This window comes from Pseudophryne corroboree, chromosome 6 (assembly GCF_028390025.1).
Source record: "Pseudophryne corroboree isolate aPseCor3 chromosome 6, aPseCor3.hap2, whole genome shotgun sequence".
NCBI lineage: Eukaryota > Metazoa > Chordata > Amphibia > Anura > Myobatrachidae > Pseudophryne > Pseudophryne corroboree.
Genome location: NC_086449.1, coordinates 403,139,423 through 403,162,576, shown reverse-complemented (window position 1 = coordinate 403,162,576; position 23,154 = coordinate 403,139,423). Strand labels below are relative to the sequence as shown.

At 48.6% G+C, this 23,154-nt stretch overlaps 1 protein-coding gene across 2 annotated transcripts in view; it reads right to left on the bottom strand.

Moving 5' to 3' along the window:
- Positions 1-23,154, bottom strand: part of DHTKD1 (dehydrogenase E1 and transketolase domain containing 1) — a 190,175-nt gene that overhangs the window by 136,652 nt on the left and 30,369 nt on the right. The window contains exon 4 of one of the 2 annotated variants that reach the window (XM_063926877.1): positions 8,232-8,426. The exons of the other annotated variant lie outside the window; for it this stretch is intronic. Coding sequence (XP_063782947.1) covers positions 8,232-8,426 — 195 coding nt within the window. The remainder of the gene's footprint in view (positions 1-8,231; positions 8,427-23,154) is intronic. 2 annotated transcript variants of the gene reach the window in all.

Genomic DNA, 23,154 nt, shown 5'->3' with positions numbered 1-23,154 from the left:
GCCACAGCCGGGGGTCACTTTTATATAGTGCCCAGCGGCCGTGGCATCAAAAATCCAACTAGTCACCCCTGGCCGGGGTACCCTGGGGGAGTGGGGACCCCTTCAATCAAGGGGTCCCCCCCCCAGCCACCCAAGGGCCAGGGGTGAAGCCCGAGGCTGTCCCCCCCCCATCCAATGGGCTGCGGATGGGGAGGCTGATAGCCTTTTGTGATAATGAAAAGATATTGTTTTTAGTAGCAGTACTACAAGGCCCAGCAAGCCTCCCCCGCATGCTGGTACTTGGAGAACCACAAGTACCAGCATGCGACGGAAAAACGGGCCCGCTGGTACCTGTAGTACTACTACTAAAAAAATACCCAAAAAAAGACAAGACACACACACCGTGAAAGTAAAGATTTATTACATACATGCACACAAACATACATACATACTTACCTTATGTTCACACGCAGGTCGGTCCTCTTCTCCAGTAGAATCCAAGGGGTACCTGTTGAATAAATTCTACTCACCAGATCGCGGGTCCCAGGGTCCTCGGGGCATCCATTTGTAATCCACGTACTTGCATAAAATAAGAAAACGGAAAGCCGAGCCACGAACGGAAAGGGGCCCCATGTTTTCACATGGGACTCCTTACCCCGAATGCCAGAAACCCACTCTGACTTCTGTCTAAGTGGGTTTCTTCAGCCAATCAGGGAGCGCCACGTTGTAGCACTCTCCTGATCGGCTGTGTGCTCCTGTACTGAGCGACAGGCGGCACACGGCAGTGTTACAATGTAGCGCCTATGCGCTCCATTGTAACCAATGGTGGGAACTTTCTGCTCAGCAGTGACGTCACTTTAGGTCAACCGCAGGGCAGAAAGTTCCCACCATTGGTTATAATGGAGCGCATAGGCGCTACATTGTAACACTGCCGTGTGCCGCCTGTCACTCAGTACAGGAGCACACAGCCGATCAGGAGGGTGCTACAACGTAGCGCTCCCTGATTGGCTGAAGAAACCCACTTAGACATCAGTCAGAGTGGGTTTCTGGCATTCGGGGAAAGGAGTCCCATGTGAAAACATGGGGCCCCTTTCAGTTCGTGGCTCGGCTTTCCGTTTTCTTATTTTATGCAAGTACGTGGATTACAAATGGATGCCCCGAGGACCCTGGGACCCGCGATCTGGTGAGTAGAATTTATTCAACAGGTACCCCTTGGATTCTACTGGAGAAGAGGACCGACCTGCGTGTGAACATAAGGTAAGTATGTATGTATGTTTGTGTGCATGTATGTAATAAATCTTTACTTTCACGGTGTGTGTGTGTCTTGTCTTTTTTTGGGTATTTTTTTAGTAGTAGTACTACAGGTACCAGCGGGCCCGTTTTTCCGTCGCATGCTGGTACTTGTGGTTCTCCAAGTACCAGCATGCGGGGGAGGCTTGCTGGGCCTTGTAGTACTGCTACTAAAAATATCTTTTCATTATCACAAAAGGCTATCAGCCTCCCCATCCGCAGCCCATTGGATGGGGGGGGACAGCCTCGGGCTTCACCCCTGGCCCTTGGGTGGCTGGGGGGGGGGGACCCCTTGATTGAAGGGGTCCCCACTCCCCCAGGGTACCCCGGCCAGGGATGACTAGTTGGATTTTTGATGCCACGGCCGCAGGGCACTATATCAAAGTGACCCCCGGCTGTGGCATTATCTGTCCAGCTAGTGGAGCCCGGTGCTGGTTTTAAAAATACGGGGGACCCCTACTCTTTTTGTCCCCCGTATTTTTGGAACCAGGACCAGGCGCAGAGCCCGATGCTGGTTGCTTAAATATGGGGGAACCCCTGTCAATTTTTTCCCCATATTTCTGCAACCAGGATCGGCTCAAAGAGCCCGAGGCTGGTTATACTTAGGAGGGGGGACCCCACGCAATTTTTTTTAATAAAATAACAACTTTCCCACCCCTTCCCACTGATATACATGCACGGATCTCATGGATCCCTGCATGCCTATCCAATCACGGGAAAAAAAAGCAGGTCTGCTTTTTTTTTGCACTTTTTTACGAGTTGTAATTTTTCACGGCAGTGTTTGTTTTTTTTTTGCTTTGCACTTCTTAGTAAATTACCGAGATTCATACTTAAACAGCCGCGTTTTGACCGATGGTGTATTCATTCGTAATTTTTTTCTTGGACTTGCAAAAAATTACGAATGCCCTCATCACTGCCGTGATTATTGCTTAGTAAATTACCGAGATGACACTTTGATGAAAAAACGGCATCTCGGTCAAAATCGGGAGCTTAGTAAATTTACCCCAATGACGTGGGACTGGACCAACTTTTGGATAGCCAGTTGCAACGTAACTTGCATATCCTCCAAAGCTGGTAAGCTTGATTTGAAATATCATTGGTGGTGGGGGTGGGGGGGGGGGGGGGGGGGAGTACTGTCGAACTGCAGCTTGTAGCTTTGAGTAACAAACTCTCTGACCCAGGCATCCTGGCAGGAATTCTCCCAGACACGGCTGAAGTGACGCAGTCAAGCTCTCACCTCGAGATCCCCTCGGGGTGGGTGTGCACAGTCATGCTGAGGCCTTAGTGGAAGCTGAACCGGTGGACTGTTTCTGAGAACTGGTGTATGCAGATTTTCTGGACTTACCTCTGGTGCCTATGATTGCACTGGAGGCACCTCTAGCCTTCAAGCACAATCTGTGCGACTGAAAGAACTGGACAGACAGCCCAGGATAAGAGCGTCTTGCCGGCGGGGCCCCAGAGGGGAGAAATGTTGATTTTCCAGCCGTAGCCTTGGAAATCCAGGTATCCACCTCAACCCTAAAAAGCCATTCCCCAGAAAAGAGGAGAGATTCCACACTACATTTGGATTCTGCGTCCGCATTCCACTGACGCAACCACAAGGCCATGGCCGACGTCCTAGCATTAATATTCCCCATCTCCTTGAGGGAATCACAGAGGACTTGCATTATGTCCTTCAATAGGGTGACCATAGTAACTAAAGGCATTTCCCCCGAGAGACCCCCCTGAATTTGAATGGCCCAAGAATGAATAGCATTGGTCATCCAGCAACCTGCAATAACCGGTCTTTGTAAACGACGGCCGCAGTGTATATAGACTTTAGGGTAGTTTCTATCTTCCGATCCCCAGGGTCCTTCATGGAAAAGGAGCTCGGGGTAGGTAGCACTGCCTTCTTAGACAGGCGAGAGACTGAAACATCCACCCCAGGGGGTTTCTCCCAAAATTTTCTACCTTCAGGAGGAATTGGAAAGTGCACAAAAACCTTTTGGACACTTGGAATTTTTTGTCTGGATTTTTCCATGCCTGTTTGAATAAGTCCTCTAACCCTGGAGAATCAGGGAAAGTGACATTGGGCTTATTTTGCACAAAGAAAAATGACTGCTGTGATGCAGCGTCCGCTAGGGGGAGCTTTAACACCTCCATTATAGCCAAAATGAGGGGTTCAATACCCTGGGCAGAATCAGGATACCCTACTGTGTTATCCCCATCATCTGGTATATCATCATCTGTATCAGACAGCAGTGCAGGTAAACCATGCTTCTGGGGACCTGTATGGGAGAGGGGCGGCTGTGCATCAGCCTTAGCAGCTAAATCTGCCACAGCTTGTTGCAGTAGCTTAGTTTTCTGCACATTTGCAGTGAGTTGAGATGACATATCAGACATCATGGTTTTAAGAGACCCTAACCAGTGGGGCTCTGTACCTTCTCCCCCAAACTCTTCAATAAGTTGGGATGATTGACTACATTGCTCACAGGAGACAGTTATTCGATAATGGAGAGAATCTGGTGTGACAGATACTGCACAGTTTGCGCTTACCCATATTTCACAGTAAACACAACATACACACAGACAGTAATAATGCAAGCCTGCCCTACTGTATTTGAGAGGAGACACAGAGGAGAGAGGACCTCAGCACACCCTGACCTGCACAGCCCCAGTGAGGCTGTCAGCTCTGTAAATCACAGTAAACACTATCAAATACAGTCCTAGTAAGACACAGGACAGTGTACACAAGCCGCTCTCCCCCTTTTGCTACACCCTGTACCAGTTTCCAGCGTGTCTGTGAGGCAGGAAGCGCTGACTGTGTGCTGCTGATGGCTTCTGTAAGCAGAGGAAGGTGGCAAAAACGCCCTGGTCCCGCTCTGAGGAAGCTCTGCCTACCCCCAATGGCGCCAGAGCTAAGCATATTATTTATACTGGCAAAGTCTCCAAACAGTCTAAAACCTCACACAAGTGCTCAGTTCTGCAATTTTGTGGCAGTTTACACACAGGGGATATTAGCAGGACCCCCCAGGGAGGGTCCGGTACGCCACGCCCGTGATCTGCCGCACTTTGAAACCGAGGACCCCCCCTAGAAGGGCCCCCGGTGTTTACTCACCACCGGTGTCACCTTCAGGCAGCATTAGGGGTGTGCGGCGTGCTGCGACTGTGACAGCCAAGGCGCAGTGCCCCACTGAACAAACAGCCCCTCAGGACGGTGGTCCTGCAGCGGGGAAGCAGCTCTGCACCCCGTAAGGCTGGTGACCATCCCCCCCTAACTCCCATGGCACAGGTATGCTGTTGCCCAGACAGCATACCGAAAAAAATAAAAGTTTTAAATGAAATTGAAGAAAACTCTGGAGCTGCAGAGATGTGCATCCTCTCCTGAGGGCACTTTTTTCTAAACTGCCTGTGGGAGGGGGCACAAAGGGGAGGAGCCAGCACACCCAGTTGAAGAAATTTAAAGTGCACTGGCTCCTTTGGACACCGTCTATACCCATCGTACTAGTTTTCCCCAATATCCCTTATGAGTGCTAGAGAAAAATGGGTTTTTAGAAAACCATCCGTGACATCATTTATTTATGTTGAAAGCAGAAGTAATGTAGATTTTTGCACCAATCTATGACATGCGAATCTACTTTGGGTGCCACCTCCGTTTTTTAAACAGTCCCCAGCTGGACGAGGATAACTGGAATTCCATCTCTTGGAATTCTAACTTCTTACTGGGCGTAACCCAAACCTCTTGCATAATTTCCATCAGCTGTTTTGAGACGTTTAAACACAGATGCCTTAGTTTTTAACACAGGCTCTGCTGCCTCTTCTAAGGATAGAATGGCTTACATAGCACTAATTAGCTCAGGTTTGTCCACTGAGCTGAGACCTTCCTCCAAAGTGCAATGAGTCCTCATCCTCCGACGAATCCTCATCTGAAACCTGTGTAGACTGTGAAGTTGTTGTATCATGTCTATGTGATTTACTTCCCACCAGTCCTTTTGTTTAGAAGCAGCCAATTCCCAAGGTGGATAAACCTCAGAATGAATGTTGCATGTAAGGGTTAATAGGGTAATCTATCCCTGGTATAGGAGCTGGCATTATCTGCTTAGCTATATTGGATAATGTCTGTGCAAGTAGCCCATGAAGGTTCAACTAGAACCTGTGCTTACCTAGGTTATTTAAGAGGCTTCGTGATAGCTAAAACATTTTGCACATAATCCCTTATGAACCAGATGCTGATAGGGCAACCCAGCTTCGCAAGACAAACATGAAATGAGTGTTGGTGCTGCTGTGGAAAGTATATTTTTCTCACCCTTGCCGCTCTTAGACATGATAAATAAATCACACACCTGTACAGTGTTACTACACAATTTGTGACTGTAAATCACTTAAAGTGACACTCAATCCGACCCTACCCTGCTTTGCACCAGCATTGAGGATCGGAATACACAGAAAAACTGCCAGAATGATAGTAAAGTCAGCAATCACACTAGCAATAAGTCACAGGTTATACATTAGTATAATAAGCAATATGAGCATATAATCAACTACAAATACATTTCAAGTATGTAGGAGAACCATATTACTGCATTACCTTATATAGGATTTAACCGTATTCCGTTGCACAGCGAAAGAAAACCACAGCAATAATTATCAGACTCATATGCATCAGGCACTTATCCAACTATTTGTACTCAAAAGGTACATAGAGACTTTGTGCTGTATTACCCGACTCAGTAGAGTGGGATACAGGGAGACTCACCCCGCTTCCAGGATTGATCAATACATTAGCGAACGCTGAGTGGATCCAGGCGCTAATATTGTATACACTCGCCCCATGAACCTACAGTGAACACAGACGCCAAGTGAACACTGATGCACCAGTCACACAGCCGCCTATGCTGCGACTGGATCCCCTTAGATATACAGTATCTCAGACGGAAGCGGGAAATCAGTTCATGGTGGGAGACTCGGAGGAATCATGAACCGGGGTGAGGGACGACCAAGAGAGCGTCTGACTCCCCACTGCTGACATCTAGGGATCGCTGCCTCATACTACCCCTGGAGCCTGTGATCCCTAGGGCCTAGCGCTGGTGCACCCTAGGTGGCAGCCGCGTCAGAGACTGTTTGGTAGTACCCCCCCCCCAAAAAACAGTGCAGCTGTATTCGTGTTCCCCCTCTATGCGGAACCAATGTCATACCTTCTCCCCGTGCTCCGGCCACAGCCTGGTAATGTCTGCTGAACTTGCTAGTACATCCGACACAAACCCCCGCCGAAACAGCACTGTACTCGTGGGTAAGTGCTGTCGCGACCCGGTGGGGAGTTGTTTGAGCGACTCTTTCTAAGGTACGTACAAAAAACTTTTTACAAAGATCGCTCAAAAAAATAGTAAGACTATAAAAATAAAATAAAAAAAGCTTAGGGCTGCTAAAAAAAACCAGCAGCCCTCTTGACCATGGTCCGGCTCCTGCCTTACCAAACAAAATACAACTGATTTGCCAGAGCCAAGACACGAGGATATATGGACGGGCCCGTTGCATGCTGGGAGGTCGAAAGCTTTGACCGATTGGTGCAAATCCGCTGTCGCGTCATCATATCCCAATGATGTTCTGTGGATAACCTGTGGACCCTGCCGTAGAAAATGGGTATCTTAAATTAAGATTTACATCTACAGAACATGTTTAGACAGTGACTGCATTTTACGTGCTTAAATGGGACACATTGTAATTTGGATTGCACAAAATGGGCTGTTGGATATGGTCTGAAGTGTTACTATTACTCCCTCTATTTACTTATCCCAGGGCAGTTCTCAGTTTGTCTTTTCTTCTCCACCGAACAGCAACTGTGCCCTGATGCAACTGTATGCAAATTGGTTCTTAGCCCCCATAAGTACCAATGACATGATGCTTTAGGAAGCTGAGAGTCGCTCTAAATACAGTAATGTCCAGGAACAGGTGCCAGATGGGGTCGGTGCCCTTAGAAAGTGGGATCCCCAGAAGTTTCTCTGGTATCTCGCTGGGCCAGTCTGATTCTGCAGCTGTTTAATAATAAGTCTACTTAACACAAATAAACTAACATGATTCTGACCTTTTTTCTAATCATGTTTTATATAAAATAAACTTTGTTTCATGTAGTGAATATATGTGAGGCTACGTGCAACTATTCAGTAAAGAGTACCAAACTACAAGAATAACTACCAGCGCCGGAGGGTCCAAGTCATACCACGAGGCATGTGCCAAGCATCTTGCGCAGTATGGTGTATTGCGGCTAGATGTATGAAGACACATCTGTAGATTGCTTGTACAAAACAAAAGAAAATACAGAGGTGTCCTCATACATCTAGCCTTAATACACCATGTGGTGCAAGATGCCTGGCGCAAGTGGACCTTGCAGAGTGGTATAGCATCTTTTTCACTCGGATGATTGTATTAGTCACAATGCGATGCTTCATGAGACTGTGCGGATTCATTTGATATGCGACACTTGTATATCTATGCACAACCAGGTCTGAGGAGCAGATGTATTAAGCCTGGAGAAGTGATAAAGCAGTGATAAGTGCAAGGTAATAACGCACCAGCCAATCAGCTCTTAACTGTAAATTTACATATTGGAGCTGATTGGCTGGTACATTATCACCTTTCACTTATCACTGCTTTATCACTTCTCCAGGCTTAATACATCTGCCCCTGAATCTGTATGCAAAGCACCATGAAACTTTGCGTTAAAAAAAACAACAAAAGAATAAAATTGTGGCACTGCACTGTAGCACTTCTTATACAGATTCAGCTGCACAGATATACAAGTGTCACATATCAAATTAATCAGTCCAGTCTTGTGAGGTGATTTTGTCCCATTGCATTGCGATTAAGAAGCACATTCAAGCGAAAAAGACGCTCTGCGCAAGCCCAGGCGTACAACTGAAGCAATAGTGTATGAGGACACCTATACATATATATATAAATGTAAAGAGCAAGTATGTCAAAATTACCTTTGGTGGAAATTGAAGAAGCCCTGTGAGGAGATTGAGTCTCCCCCTGTGAGGCATTCCTATAATCACATGTGTCACACTGCTGGAAGAATACATTTTAAGCATCTCATGGAAGAAACCCATCATGCTCTCTGCTCCCTCTCCTCCATAACGCTTTACAGTGGAAAATTTGGTGGCCAGAAAACGATCTAATTCCTGTGCAAAGTGAAATGAACATGTATATAACAAATAAAAAATATCTTAAAGGATTTAAGAAAAGTACATTGCTATTTAAAATGTATATTCAATTATGCCATTCCTTTTTCATCCCTAATTAAAGCTGCACTTATGAATTACTCTCTTTCTTCAAACAACCTCTATGGCATTATCACGAAGGATGAAACAAAGACCCATACTAAGTAACAAAAAACAAACAGACACACTTATACTGGAAGGTGAGCTCTGCATGCAAACTTAGTGCCTAATTCTGACCTGATCGCTTTTGCTAGGCTGCGTTTTCGTACAGCGGGCGATCAGGTCTAAACTGCGCATGCACCGCAATGCACAGGCGCGTTGTACAGGTACAAAGCGGATCGCTGCTCAGCGCTGGGTTTGTGCGAAGGATCCATTCGCATGGGCGTTCGGATGGAGATTGACAGAGAGAAGACATTTGTGGGTGGCAACTGACCGTTTTCTGGGAGTGTTTGGAAAAAGCAGGCACGTACAAGCGTTTGCAGGGTGGCTGTATGACGTCAATTCCTGTCCTGAACAGGCTGAAGCGATCGCAGCGGCAGAGTAAGTACTGGGCTACTCAGACTGCACAAGATCTGTTTGTTTAGCTTTGCTACACATGCGTTCGCACACTTGAACAGCTAAAATACACTCCCCCTGTAGGCGGCGACTATCTGTTCGCAGCAGTGCAAAAATCACCTGCTAGCAATCAGGTCTGAATTAGGCCCTTAATATCATCATAGAGGGCAACTGGGAGATCTACTGGGCCCTGGTACTAGGGAGCAGGGCCATACCTGTGTAGGTGTAGCCACACCCCGTTGGGATTACTGGGGATCTACTTACATTCTTGTCCACCCACTGAAGGGTGTGTGGTCACGCCAGCTGCAAGCCAGGGACCTGCGGTGAGGTACAGTAAATGGCTGAGGATGCACTGGCTGGTACCAGAGCCAGATTTAATTACCTACCGGTAAATCCTTTACTTGTAGTCCGTAGAGGATGCTGGGGTCCACATTAGTACCATGGGGTATAGACGGGTCCACTGGAGCCACTGGCACTTTAAGAGTTTAACAGTGTGGGCTGGCTCCACCCTCTATGCCCTCCTACCAGACTCAATTTAGAAAATGTGCCCGGAGGAGCGGGACAACTTCGAGAGAAGGATTTTACACAGATAGTGGCAAGATTCACACCAGCTCTCAAAAACAAGGCAAACCAGGCTAACTAGCTTGAAAACTCAGCAACAGCTGAATAACAGTACGGAACCAAGTAATAACACAGTACTTAACGAAGAACAAAGCAGTACTGAACCAAGTAACCACTGCAGGATAACAAAGCGCTGGGCAGGTGCCCAGCATCCTCTACGGACTACGAGAAAAGGATTTACCGGTAGGTAATTAAAATCCTATTTTCTCCAACGTCCTAGAGAATGCTGGAGTCCACATTAGTACCATGGGCATGAACCAAAGCTCCCAGAATGGGAGGGAGAGCGCAGAGGCTCCTGCAGAACTGATTGACCAAACTTTAGGTCCTCAGAGGCCAAAGAATCGAACTTGTAGAACTTAGCAAACATGTTCAACCCAAGACCAAGTAGTCGCTCGGCAAAGCTGTAAAGCAGAGACCCCCCAGGCAGCCGACCAGGAATAACCCACCTTACGAGTAGAGTGGGCCTTAACAGATTTTGGACACGCAATCCTGCCGTAGAATACGCATGCTGGATAGTGAACCTGATCCAGCGAGAGATTGTCTGCTTAAAAGCAGTATACCCAAGTTTCTTGGGATCATACAGGACAAACAGAGTCCAATTTTTTGTGACGAGCGGTCTACTTCACATAGATTTCCAGAGCCCTTACCACATCCAAGGTCTTTGATGACATTGCGGAGTCAGTAGCAACTGGCACGCCAATAGGTTGGTTTATATGAAATGCCGACACAACCTTCGGAAGGAACTGCTGACGTGTCCGGAGCTCAGCTCTATCTTCAGGGAAGACCAAGTAGGGGCTTTACAAGACAAAGCACCCATCTCCGACACACATCTAGCAGAAGCTAAGGCCAACAAAGTGACAGCCTTCCACGTGAGAAACTTGACCTCAACCTCCTGTAGAGGCTCGAACCAATCCGATTGGAGGAACTGTAACACCACGTTAAGATCCCAGGGTGCCGTAGGCGGCACAAAGGGAGGCTGGATATGCAGAACCACTTTCAAGAAAGTCTGAACCTCAGGGAGGGAAGCCAGCTGTTTCTGGAAGAAAATGGATAAGGCCGAAATCTGGACCTTCACGGATCCCAACCTCAGGCCCATATCCACACCTGCTTGCAGAAAGAGGAGAGAGACCGTCCCACTTGAAACTCCACCGTAGGAAACTTCTTGGATTCACACCAAGATACATACTTTTTCCAAATGCGATGGTAATGTGTAGACGTTACTCCTTTCCTAGCCTGTATCAGGGTAGGAACAACCTTGTTCGGAATTCCCTTCTGAGCTAAAATCTGGCATTCAACCTCCATGCCGTAAAACGTAGCCACGGTAATGCTTGATAAGTGAACGGCCCCTGCTGCAGCAGATCCTCCCGAAGAGGAAGAGACCTCTGATCTTCCAACAGTAGATCCAGAAGATCTGTGTACCGAGCCTTTCTTGGCGAGTCCAGAGCAATGAGGATTGCCTGAACTCTTGTTCTCCTTATGAGCTTTAGAATATTCGGAAAGAGTGGAAGTGGAGGAAACACGTACACCGACTGGAACACCCAGGGAGGGGGTTCCAGGTCTCTTGACCTGGAACAATACCTCCGAAGCTTCTTGTTGAGATGGGAGGCCATCATGTCTATTTGTGGTACACCCCAAGGATCTGTCACCTCCATGAACACCTCCGGATGGAGGCCCCACTCTCCTGCATGGAGATCGTGTCTGCTGAGGAAGTCCGCTTCCCAGTTGCCCACTCCCGGAATGAAAATTGCTGACAGTGCCACCGCGTGCTTTTCTGCCCAGAGGATGATTCTGGTTACCTCTGACATTGCAGCTCTGCTCTTCGTTCCGCCCTGTCGGTTTATGTAGGCTACCGTCGTCACATTGTCTGACTGTACTTGAATGGCCCAATCTCGCAGAAGGTGTGTCGCTTGGAGAAGACCGTTGTACACGGCTCTTAGTTCCAGAATGTTTATTGGAAGACTGGATTCCAGATTTGATCACCTTCCTTGGAAGGTTTCCCCTTGAGTTACTACGCCCCATCCCCGGAGACTTGCATCCGTGATTAGAAGGATCCAGTCCTGAATCCTGAACCTGCGCCCTCCAGAAGGTGAGGTATTTGTAGCCACCAGAGGAGTGAAATCCTTGCTTTCGGTGACAGACGTATCCTCAGGTGCATATATAGATTAGAACCCGACCACTTGTCTAGGAGATCCAGCTGGAAGGATCAAGCATGAAATCTTCCGAACTGTAGAGCCTCGTAAGAAGCAACCATCTTCCCCAGAAAGCGAATGCACTGATGAATCGATACCCCGGCTGGCTTCAGGACATCCCGGACCATTGTTTGTATCACCAACGCTTTCTCCACCGGTAGAAACACCCTCTGCACTTCCGTGTCGAGGATCATTCCCAGGAAAGACAATTTCCTTGTCGGCTCCAAATGTGACTTTGGAAGGTTCAGGATCAAACCATGGTCCCTGAGCAGACGAGTCGTGAGAACAATGGACTGCAACAGCTTCTCCCTGGACGATGCCTTTATCAGCAGATCTTCCAGATATGGAATTATATTCACTCCCCGTCTGCTGCGGAGAACCATCATCTCTGCCATCACCTTGGTGAATACCCTCAGTGCCGTGGAGAGACCAAATGGCAGTGCCTGAACTGATAGTGACTGTCTAACAGTGCAAATCTCAGATAAGCCTGGTGCGGCGGCCAAATCAGAATGTGGAGGTACGCATCCTTGATATCCAGGGTTACCAGAAACTCCCCCTCCTCCAGACCTAAGATCACCACTCTCAGAGACTCCATTATGAACTTGAACTACCTTAGATAAGGGTTTAGTGATTTCAAGTTCAAAATCGGTCTGACCGAACCATCCGGTTTCAGTACCACGAAAAGTTTTGAATAGTAACCCATGTTTTGCATATGAGATGGAACTGGAACAATGACCTCTGACTTTCGCAATTTTTGGATGGCTTCCTGTAGAATAGTCCTGTCTGTCAGCAAATATGGTAAGCATGATTTGAAGAATCGGTGAGGCGGGGTTTCTTGAAACTCCAGTCTGTACCCCTGGGACACTATATCCTGTACCCAGGCATCCAGGCCGGACAACACCCAGACGTGGCTGAAATGTCTGATTCTCGCCCCCACCAGCCCGTCCTCTAGGCTGTGTGGTCCACCGTCATGCTAAGGATTTTGAGGTACCAGAAGTAGGCTTCTGGTCCTGGGAACCTGCAGGTGCAGGCTTTTTGGATTTTACCCGCCCACCTCTAAAGAAGGTGGTAGGAGGCTTGGACTTTTTTGTCTTAGCGGTCTGAAAGAACTGCGATGCAGAGGAAGAAAAGGTTTTCTTCGCAGAAGGCGTAGCTGAGGGAAGAAAAGGTGAATTACCCGCGGCTGCCGTGGAAATCCACGCATCCAACGCTTCCCCAAAGAGAGCTTGACCTGTGTAGGGTAGGTTCTCCACACTTCTCCTGGATTCCGCGTCTGCAGACCATTGGCACAGCCAGAGTCCCCTGCGAGTTGAGACCGACATGGAAGATATCCTTGCATTCAGCATACCCAGGTCCTTCATGGACTCCACCATGAACCCCGCAGAATCCTGTATGTTACGTAAAAACAGTTCAATGTCAGTTCTATCCATTGTATCTAAGGGGTATATGCAATTGCGGTCGAATTCCCGAAATTGTCGAATTTCTGGACTTTTTCGCCAAAAAGAAAAAATAGTCAATGCAATTCAGTACTTTCCGTCAAAAAAACAGACTTTCAAAATTCGACTTTTTGAAATTCGACTTTTGTCAAATTCGACTTTTCTGCAATGATACAAGTGCTGCAATTCGACCAAAGTATATTCAATTGAAGTTTGGAAATTCGACAACAGTGCTTTTAGACAGTAAATTCGACATTTTCAATCCGCCACACTTTGGTGGGTGAAACTAATAAAAAAAATTTAAAACATGTTTTTTTTGTGTTTTTTTTATTGATAATAGCATATCTATTTATATTAGAAGGGATTAGGTACTTGGTTTGTCTTTTTTGGAGGCACAAGTATTATTTATATATTTTTGAAAATAATATTTTTTTTTTATTTTTTTTTAGATGGAATGGTAAAATTCAGAAAAAAAATGGCGTGGGGTCCCCCCTCCAAAGCATAACCAGCCTCGGGCTCTTCGAGCTGGTCCTGGTTCTAAAAATGCGGGGGGGAAATTGACAGGGGATCCCCCGTATTTTTAAAACCAGCACCGGGCTCTGCGCCTGGTGCTGGTGCAAAAAATACGGGGAACAAAAAGAGTAGGGGTCCCCCGTATTTTATACACCAGCATCGGGCTCCACTAGCTGGACAGATAATGCCACAGCCGGGGGTCACTTTTATACAGTGCCTTGCGGCCGTGGCATTAAATATCCAACTAGTCACCCCTGGCCGGGGTACCCTGGGGAGTGGGGACCCCTTCAATCAAGGGGTCCCCCCCCCCCCAGCCACCCAAGGGCCAGGGGTGAAGCCCGAGGCTGTCCCCCCCCCCCATCCAAGGGCTGCGGATGGGGGGCTGATGGCCTTGTCAAAATTGAAAGAATATTGTTTTTTCCAGTAGTACTACAAGTCCCAGCAAGCCTCCCCCGCAAGCTGGTACTTGGAGAACCATAAGTACCAGCATGCGGGCGAAAAACGGGCCCGCTGGTACCTGTAGTACTACTGGGAAAAAAATACCCCCCAAAAAAAACAGGAGACACACACCGTGACAAGTACAACTTTATTACACACTGCCGACACACACATATTTACCTATGTTGACACGAAGCAGTCGGTCCTCTTCTCCAAGTAGAATCCACGGGTACCTGAAAATAAAAGATAATTATACTCACCTGATCCAGGGTCCAGAGATAAATCCACGTACTTGTTAAAACAACAAAACGAACACCCGACCACCGGACTGAAAGGGGTCCCATGTTGACACATGAGACCCCTTTCCACGAATGCAGACACCCCCGTGACAGCTGTCACAGAAGTATCTATTCAGCCAATCAGCGAGTGCAACGTCCTTGCACTCTGCTGATTGGCTCTGTGTGCGTCTGAGCTCAGACAGCGCATCGCAAAGCCTCTCCATTATATTCAATGGTGGGAACTTTGCGGTTAGCGGTGAGGTCACCCGCGGTCAGCGGCTGACCGCGGGTAACCCCACCGCTGACGGCAAAGTTCCCACCATTGAAAGTAATGGAGGGAGCTGTGCGATGCGCTGTCTGAGGTCACACGCGCACAGCCAATCAGGTGAGCGCCACGGAAGTAGCGCTTCCTGATTGGCCGGAGGGACCTCAGTGACAGGAGTCACGTGGGGTCCCGGCACAATCGGGGAAAGGGGTCTGATGTGTAAACATGGGACCCCTTTCAGTCCGCTGGGCCGGGTGTTCGTTTTCTTTTTTTTAACAAGTACGTGGATTATCTCCCGGCCACTGGATTGAGGCGAGTCTAATTTTTTTCACAGGTACCCCGGATCGTCGGAGACTGTGGCAGTCGGCGGGTCAACATAGGTAAGTATGTGTGTGTCGGCAGTTGTGTAATAAAGTTCTACTATCAAGGTGTGTGTCTCCTGTTTTTATTTGGATATTTTTTTTCCAGTAGAACTACAGGTACCAGCGGGCCCGTTTTTCTCCCGCATGCTGGTACTTGTGGTTCTCCAAGTACCAGCTTGCGGGGGAGGCTTGCTGGGACTTGTAGTACTAAAGGAAAAAACAATATTATTCTTTACATTTTCTCAAGGCTATCAGCCTCCCATCCGCAGCCCTTGGATGGGGGGGACAGCCTCGGGCTTCACCCCTGGCCCGTGGGTGGCTGGGGGGGGGGATCCCTTGATTAAAGGGGTCCAAACTCCCCCAGGGTACCCCGGCCAGGGGTGACTAGTTGGATATTTAATGCCACGGCCGCAGGGCGCTGTATAAAAGTGACCCCCGGCTGTGGCATTATCTGTCCAGCTAGTGGAGCCCGATGCTGGTGTATAAAATACGGGGGACCCCTACTCTTTTTGTCCCCCGTATTTTTTGCACCAGCACCAGGCGCAGAGCCCGGTGCTGGTTTTAAAAATACGGGGGATCCCTGTCAATTTTCCCCCCGGATTTTTAGAACCAGGACCAGCTCGAAGAGCCCGAGGCTGGTTATGCTTTGGAGGGGGGACCCCACGCCATTTTTTTTCAGGTTTTTCCAAATCGCGGCAAAATCCGGCAAATCGGACGTTTTTCGCCCGCGGGACTGTCGAATCCGTTTTCCATTGAATATGGTGAATTTCGGCAACCACTTGCCGAAATTGGACGGTCGAATTGTGTCGAATTAAAAAACGGCGATAATTTGCCGCGATTCGCCGCTAATTGCATATACCCCTAAGTCCTCTAGTTATGTGCCTGACCACTTTACTATTGCTTTAGAATTCCATGCACAGGCAATAGTAGGCCTTAAGGTCATCCCTGAAGCAGTGTATATGGATTTGAGTGTAGTATCAATCTTACGATCGGCCGGTTCTTTTAATGCGGTAGAACCAGGGACAGGTAAAACCACCTTTTTTAAAAGTCTAGAGACAGATGCGTCAACTATGGGTGGGTTTTCCCATCTTTTTCTATCCTCCTCAGGGAAAGGAAAAGCAACCAGAACCCTCTTGGGGATCTGGAATTTTTTCTCCAGGGTTTCCCAGGATTTTTCAAATAAAGCGTTTAATTCTTAAGACGTAGGGAAGGTTAGCGACGCTCTCTTATTGTCTGTGAAGTAAGTTTCCTCAACCTGCTCAGGCGTTGTGTCAGTAATGTTTAACACATCTCTAATGGCCTTAATCATGAGCTGCACCCCCTTTGCCAGGGATGCCGCCCCCCTCAGCACATCCCCATCACTGTCTGCCGTGTCAGAGTCGGTATCCGTGTCATCTTGCATAATCTGGGCAAGTGCACGTTTCTGTGGGTAAATGCTAGGGGTCATTGAAGGAATAGGAACAGAACCTGACCAAACTGCCATTGAATTCTTTAAAACCTGAGTTTCATTCTCAGTGTGAGCTATCCTAGTAGAGATCTGAGAGATCATTCCCTTAATAGAGGTCAGCCATTCTGGTTCAGCAATAGGGATTTGAGATAAGACATTACATTCCTGTGTACTTGGAATGGATTCCTCTGGAGAAGAAATGTCCTCTGCAGCATAAGACACAGAGTCCCTGGACATGGCTATGTGAGAAAGCATACACACACACACACACACAGGAAAATGTTAGACACAGTTTCCCCACCAATATCTTCAAAGAAACACAGAGCTTGGAGCCAGCACACACACAGCGCTTCAATAGGTAGTTATAACAGAAATACCTGGCGCTGACTGTGTACCTTAATAGACTACACAGTAAATACACAGCCTCCCCCCCCCCCCTTCCCCCTACCTTCTACAACCCCCTGGTACTGCACAGGATAGCTGGAGTCGTGTGGAGGGACAGCACTCCCTGTCAGCGTCTCTGTAGCTTTACCTGCAAGGAGGAAAATGGCGCTGAACGCTGCTGGATCCGCTCTAAGGAGAAGCTCCGCCCCTGATCATGGCACGTCTTCCCGCACTTTGAAATTTTATACTGGCCGGAGGATTTTAGCAATCAGCGTTACTGAGGTCCCTGGAAGCCCTTTTAGTGACCAGTGTAGGGTATTAACGTCGCTGGCTCAGGGCGCCGCACTGATGTACCGCTGAGCACTCCGGAGCGCAGTTAGTACTGCGCTCCTACCCTGTTGCCGCCATTCAGACCGGTTACCCGCTTGTCAGGTCGCCGGTGACTCACTCGCCACCGGAATCTTCTGGCTCTGTTAGGGGGTGGCGGCATGCTGCGGGAGTGAGCGGTCGCCTGGGGCGGCTAACGATCATCACTCTCAGGATCTCAGTGTCCTGTCAGCGGAGATAGTGGCCATTAACCTCTCAGGGTTGGACACTACTCCCCCCCTAAGTCCCACGAAGCAGGGAGGCCGTTGCCAGCAGCCTCCTTGTGCCTAACTCTAATAAAAATAAGAAAACCAGGAAAACTCCTATGGAGCTCCCCTAGCTGTGACCGGTTCAGTTGGGCACATTTTCTAAACTGAGTCTGGTAGGAGGGGCATAGAGGGAGGAGCCAGCCCACACTGTTAAACTCTTAAAGTGCCAGTGGCTCCTAGTGCACCTGTCTATACCCCTTGGTACTAAAGTGGACCCCAGCATCCTCTAAGACGTTAGAGAAAAGATATTTCTGCAGCAGTGTACACTGTGTTCCACAGGGAAAACATTGGGATGTAGAGATGGATCTTGACCCAGAGACACCAACAGGCTAAAGCTTTAGACTGTCCCAGGATTCATTGCGGGGCCTCCTCTATATAACCCCGCCTCCGGGGGGGGGGGGGGGGGGGGGGGGCGCTGAAAAAGCTATTTAGAAGACTTCAAGGGCTGCAGCACTTCATGTGTCAGTGTGACATACTGTGCTGCGGCTCTATCACCTCCCCACCGGCGTCGCATACTCCCGCTGGCTCTGTTCCCGGGTACTTGCGGCGGAGGCACTCAAATTCCTAGGCACACCATCGCAGATGCTCTCCTGGATCGCATGACTGCTACTTAGGTAGGAGGTAAGAGGGTCCCCCAGGCGGGACCCACCATTAAATCGCATTCTGGTCGCGGTCTTCGGAAACGGACCGTGACACTGGCGTGGACACTGCGGCCGTACAGGGACCCCAATATATCCACCAGTGCAGGGGAGCACAGGTCGGATTATACATTATCCATGTTTAATAAGGCTCCATAGTACCAGGTGGGGAGGACCAGCATAGTCTATAAGGTGCTTGACCTGTAGCCCCTGGCGCCATCTACTGATGGTGTTCCCGCCCTTGAGCTGCCTCACACTCTCCCTCACTCCCTGATTAAGACGCTGGGCGCCATCTTCTCACAGTAGCTGCGACTGGTCTCTGGGACTGCAGGGCAAGGTCTCCTCTGTAAATCCGCCTGATTCATCAGCGCTGTGATTCTACAGACACTTAAGTATTCTAAATGTCATTTTAAGACAGTGTTAGTGTACCCCTACCAGAATATATTGTACGAGTACTTTGATATATACATCCGGTCTCAGACCGCGCATTGTTATATATAGTCCAGTGCAGTTTTATTGTCGGACTAAAAAAATTATCTGCATTGTCACTGTGACTGTGTGTGCCTGTATCTGCCGCGTGGATTTCACTTTCAGTGCATCTCAGCTGTATCCATCACTGTATTCTGTACCCTAGGACTAGGTGCGTCAGGGTCTCATATATAGTGCTGCACAAAATTTACCGTTAAGTGTATTCTACTGTGTACTCAGTCACTTCATACTGGATTAATTCGCTGGTGTTGTGTACCATGTACGCAGTCACATAGTACCGGATTTAGACGCTGGCGTTGTGTACTGTGTGGGTGTAGTATGTGTTGCCGGCAGTCGGGCTCCCAGCGACCAGCATACCGGCGCCAGAATCCAGACGGTCGGCATACCGACAGCTGGGCAAGCGCAAATGAGCCCTTGCGGGCTCGCTGCGTGCACAGTGGCGCACTAAGCGCGCCACGCTATCTATTCTCCCTCCAGGGGGGTCGTTGACCCCCAAGAGGGAAAAGTACTGTCGGAATGCCGGTGGTCGGGATTCCGGCGCTGGTATGCGGGTCGCCGGGAGCACGACAAAGTGAAGACCACCCTTACTATGTATGCTGTCACATTCTAGAGCATTTATTCGCAGGTATTGTACTCGGTCTGGCTGTTTCGTACTCATGCGCTCTAATACAAAGGGCGGAAAATTCGCGGACGCTCCTGTATCATGCAGCGTATGCGCCAGGGATTTGCCTGAGGGGGAAGCTTTGAATGATGGTCTGTGTAATATGTGCCATACATCTACCAGTCAGTCCGCTGCTCCTGTAGCCAATCAGGAGCCACCTTGGGCGGCGTTCTCAAATATGCTTAATATGCTTTTGACACGCCTTATGCCACCTATGGGACTTCCTGTGCCATTGCAGCCACATTATGTCCCTATGGTTAATCCGCCCTGGGCGGATACTCTGTCTACCCAGATACAACAATTGAATCAATCTTTGGTTAGACAAAAACCTACCCCACGTCCCTCTGCGGTCAAGGGGTACCATCTAAGCGGGCCGACTCCTCCTCACAATCCACTAATATCTCAGATGATACTTCTGATGAGGATGGGGAGTATACTGATCCGTCAGACACTGATAGTCGCTTCTGACGAGGAAACTACAACACAAGTTGATGTCCCTGACCAAGTGGAGGCTTTAAGCTGATTCTACAAATCGATGATGATGTAGATCCCACTACTGTGTCTAAGAAACCTGATAAATGTAAACGACAGAAGTTAACTAAAGTAGTCTTACCACATTCTGACCACTTTGTTGACATACGTCAGGAACCCTGGTCTTCTCCAGGAAAGAAATTCTCTGTTTAAAAAGATGCTAGCTCATTATCTTCTCTCTGCTGAGTTGTGTAACAAGTGGAAAAATCTACCGCCGGTGGATTCCCACACTCACCTGTCTTGTGGTGTCATCTACTATACCTGTCAACAATGTCACTCACTGAGGGAACCGACAGATAAGCGCGTCGAAGGATGCCTGAAGTCTATTTACTCCCTTACATGTGCTGTACATAGACCCACTATAGCAGCCTCCTGGACCGCAAAAGGAATTTAAACATGGGTTCGGGCAATAGAGGAGGAGCTGCCTCAGGATATATCTGACACTGCCAGACAATATCGGTCTCATATTACCACCGTCTCCCACTACATTCAGGAGGTGTCCTCTGAGGGAGGTGTAATGGCGACCAAGGCGTCGACTACATCCATCCTGGCTCGCCGAATTCTGTGGTTGAGGTAATGGAAGATGGACCTGGACTCCAAAAAGACCTTGGAGGTACTCCCTTTTAAAGGGAGACATCCTGTTTGGAGAAGATCTGATTAAGATTGTAACTGACTTATTTACCGTCCTTTGGGGGTAATTCTGAGTTGATGTGGATGGGTTATTTTGTTTCTGTGCAGGGTAAATACTGGCTGCTTTATTTTTACACTGCAATTTAGATTTCAGTTTGAACACACCCCACCCAAATCTAATTCTCTCTGCACATGTTATATCTGCCTCCCCTGCAGTGCACATGATTTTGCCCAACTGCTAACAAGTTTTCTGCTGCGATCAACTCGGAATTAGGCCCTTTGTGAGGACACTCTCTTCTCTCCATAAACAAAATGGATCACTCAGTTGATTGTCATGACTTAGCTTCATTGCATACTCTTTTAGCTACGTGAATGTATTTCACTGTTATGTATATTCCTTTGTATTGCACTGTGATCTCTAATAAAAAGTTTATAAAATAAAAAAAAGGAAGAAGATTGTAACTGACTTAGCGGCTGCTAAAACTGCGTTTCTCCCAAATACTAATCCTTCTGCACAGAAGGCAAAGAGTACCACTTTTCGTTCCTTTCGACCTCAAGGGAAAGCAAAAGGTAAGGCATACCCAAGACAAACTTGTCCTCCCAAAACCACTAAGCCCAAAGCAAAACAATCCTGGGCTGCCCGTCAGCATTCTTCAAAACAATACAAGCCTGCTGCATGACGGGACAGGCATCCCCCTGGGGGATTCCAGGGTGGGAGGCAGACTTCTGGAATTCACCCAGGTCTGGTTAAAGACCACTTCAGATGCCTGGGAGCGAGAAATCGTCTCACGGGTACGCAGTCTCTTTCAAGAGACGTCCCCCTTTACCAGTTCCGAACGACGGTTATCCCTTCGGACCTGTTGAAGGCGCAAGCTCTACACCTGGTTGTGCGTTCTCTCCTGGATACAGGAGTGGTAGTGCTGGTACCCCTGTCCCAGAGAGGCGGAGGATACTACTTGACCCCATTTCTTGTCCCGAAACCCATTGGGTCTTTCCAGCCTATATTCAACCTCAAATCACTGACAAATTTGTGAGAGTGTCCCCAAGTTCCGTATGGAAGCGATGCGCTCGGTTGTACTGGCCATGGAACCCAGAGAATTTATAGCATCCCTGGATATACAAGATTCCTATCTGCATATAGCTATTGCCATATCGCATCAGCAATATCTGCGGTTTGCTATTGGCAACCCTCATTATCAGTTCTAGGCCCTGCCATTTGGACTGGCCACAGCCCCTCGGATCTTCACCAAGGTTATGGCCGTGATGACGGCTCGTCTGCGTCGTCGGGGAATCAGGATCCTGCCGTATCTGGACAACTTGCTGATCCTGGCGTACTCCCAAGATGTCCTCCGCAGTCATCTACAACTGACGGTAAACTTCCTACAAGCCCACGGGTGGCTCCTCAACTGGAAGAAGTCCTCACTGGTCCCTGCTCGGAGCATGGTGGACCTGGGGGCACTGCTAGACACACAGTCAAATACGGTTTCTGTCTCCAGAGAAAGTCCTGAAACTTCAGGACAGGATAAGATGCTTCCTCTCTCGCCCAAGATTGTCGATACACTCGGGGATGCAAGTACTAGGCCTCATGGTGTCGGCATTCAATATGGTACAGTGCGCTCAATTTCATTCCGCCCTCTACAGAGGTTAATCCTTTCCAAGTGGGATGGCCTGCCTCATCGGATCAGGTCTCAAATTATCTCCTTGACCCCGGAAGTTCGTCTGTCACTGACCTGGTGGCTACTGGACCAGCAGATGAGCAGGGGCCATCCCTTCTGGATTCCCAACTGGGACCTCCTGACTACGTACGCAGTCTGAGGGTTTGGGGCGCGGTGCTGGAGCAACACTCTCTCCAGGGTCGGTGGACCAGGGAGGAATCTCTCCTCCCGATAAACATTCTGGAATTGCGGGCAGTGTTCAATGCTTTGACTCTTGCCCTGCCTCTGATACGGAACAGGCCTGTTCAAGTACAATCAGACAATGCCACCATGGTGGCTTACATAAATCATCAAGGCGGCAGTCGAGGCCGCATGGCAATGATGGAAGTGTCATCCAGAAGTCTTTCAACTCCTAGTGGGGCCTACCAGATGTAGACCTAATGGCATCTTGACACAATCACAAAGTTCCGGTCTTCGGATCAAGAACAAGGGATCCTCAAGCAGCGTTCGTGGATGCACTAGCAATTCCATGGAACTTTTGGCTTCCCTACGTGTTCCCTCCACTGTCACTCCTGCCCAGGGTACTATGGAAGTTCAAGCAAGAAGGAGAAATACTACTTCTAGTCACTCCAGCGTGGCCCAGACAGCATTGGTTCTCAGACCTGCAGGGTCTATCGATCGAGCGTCCTCTTCTACTTCCTCAACGCCCAGACCTCCCCGTTCAGGGCCCTTGTGTCTACCCAGACCTGGCCACACTGACTTTGACGGCGTGGCTCTTGAAGCTTCACTCCTGAGGGCCAAAGGTTTCTCCGAGGCAGTTATCCAAACTATGCTAAAGGCTAGCAAACCGGCTTCTGCACAGATTTATTATAGGGTCTGGAATTCTTACTTCACCTGGTGTGCTGCTAAGAATTACGATGCGTACAAGTTTAGTACTTCCAGACTTCTGGCTTTTCTGCAAC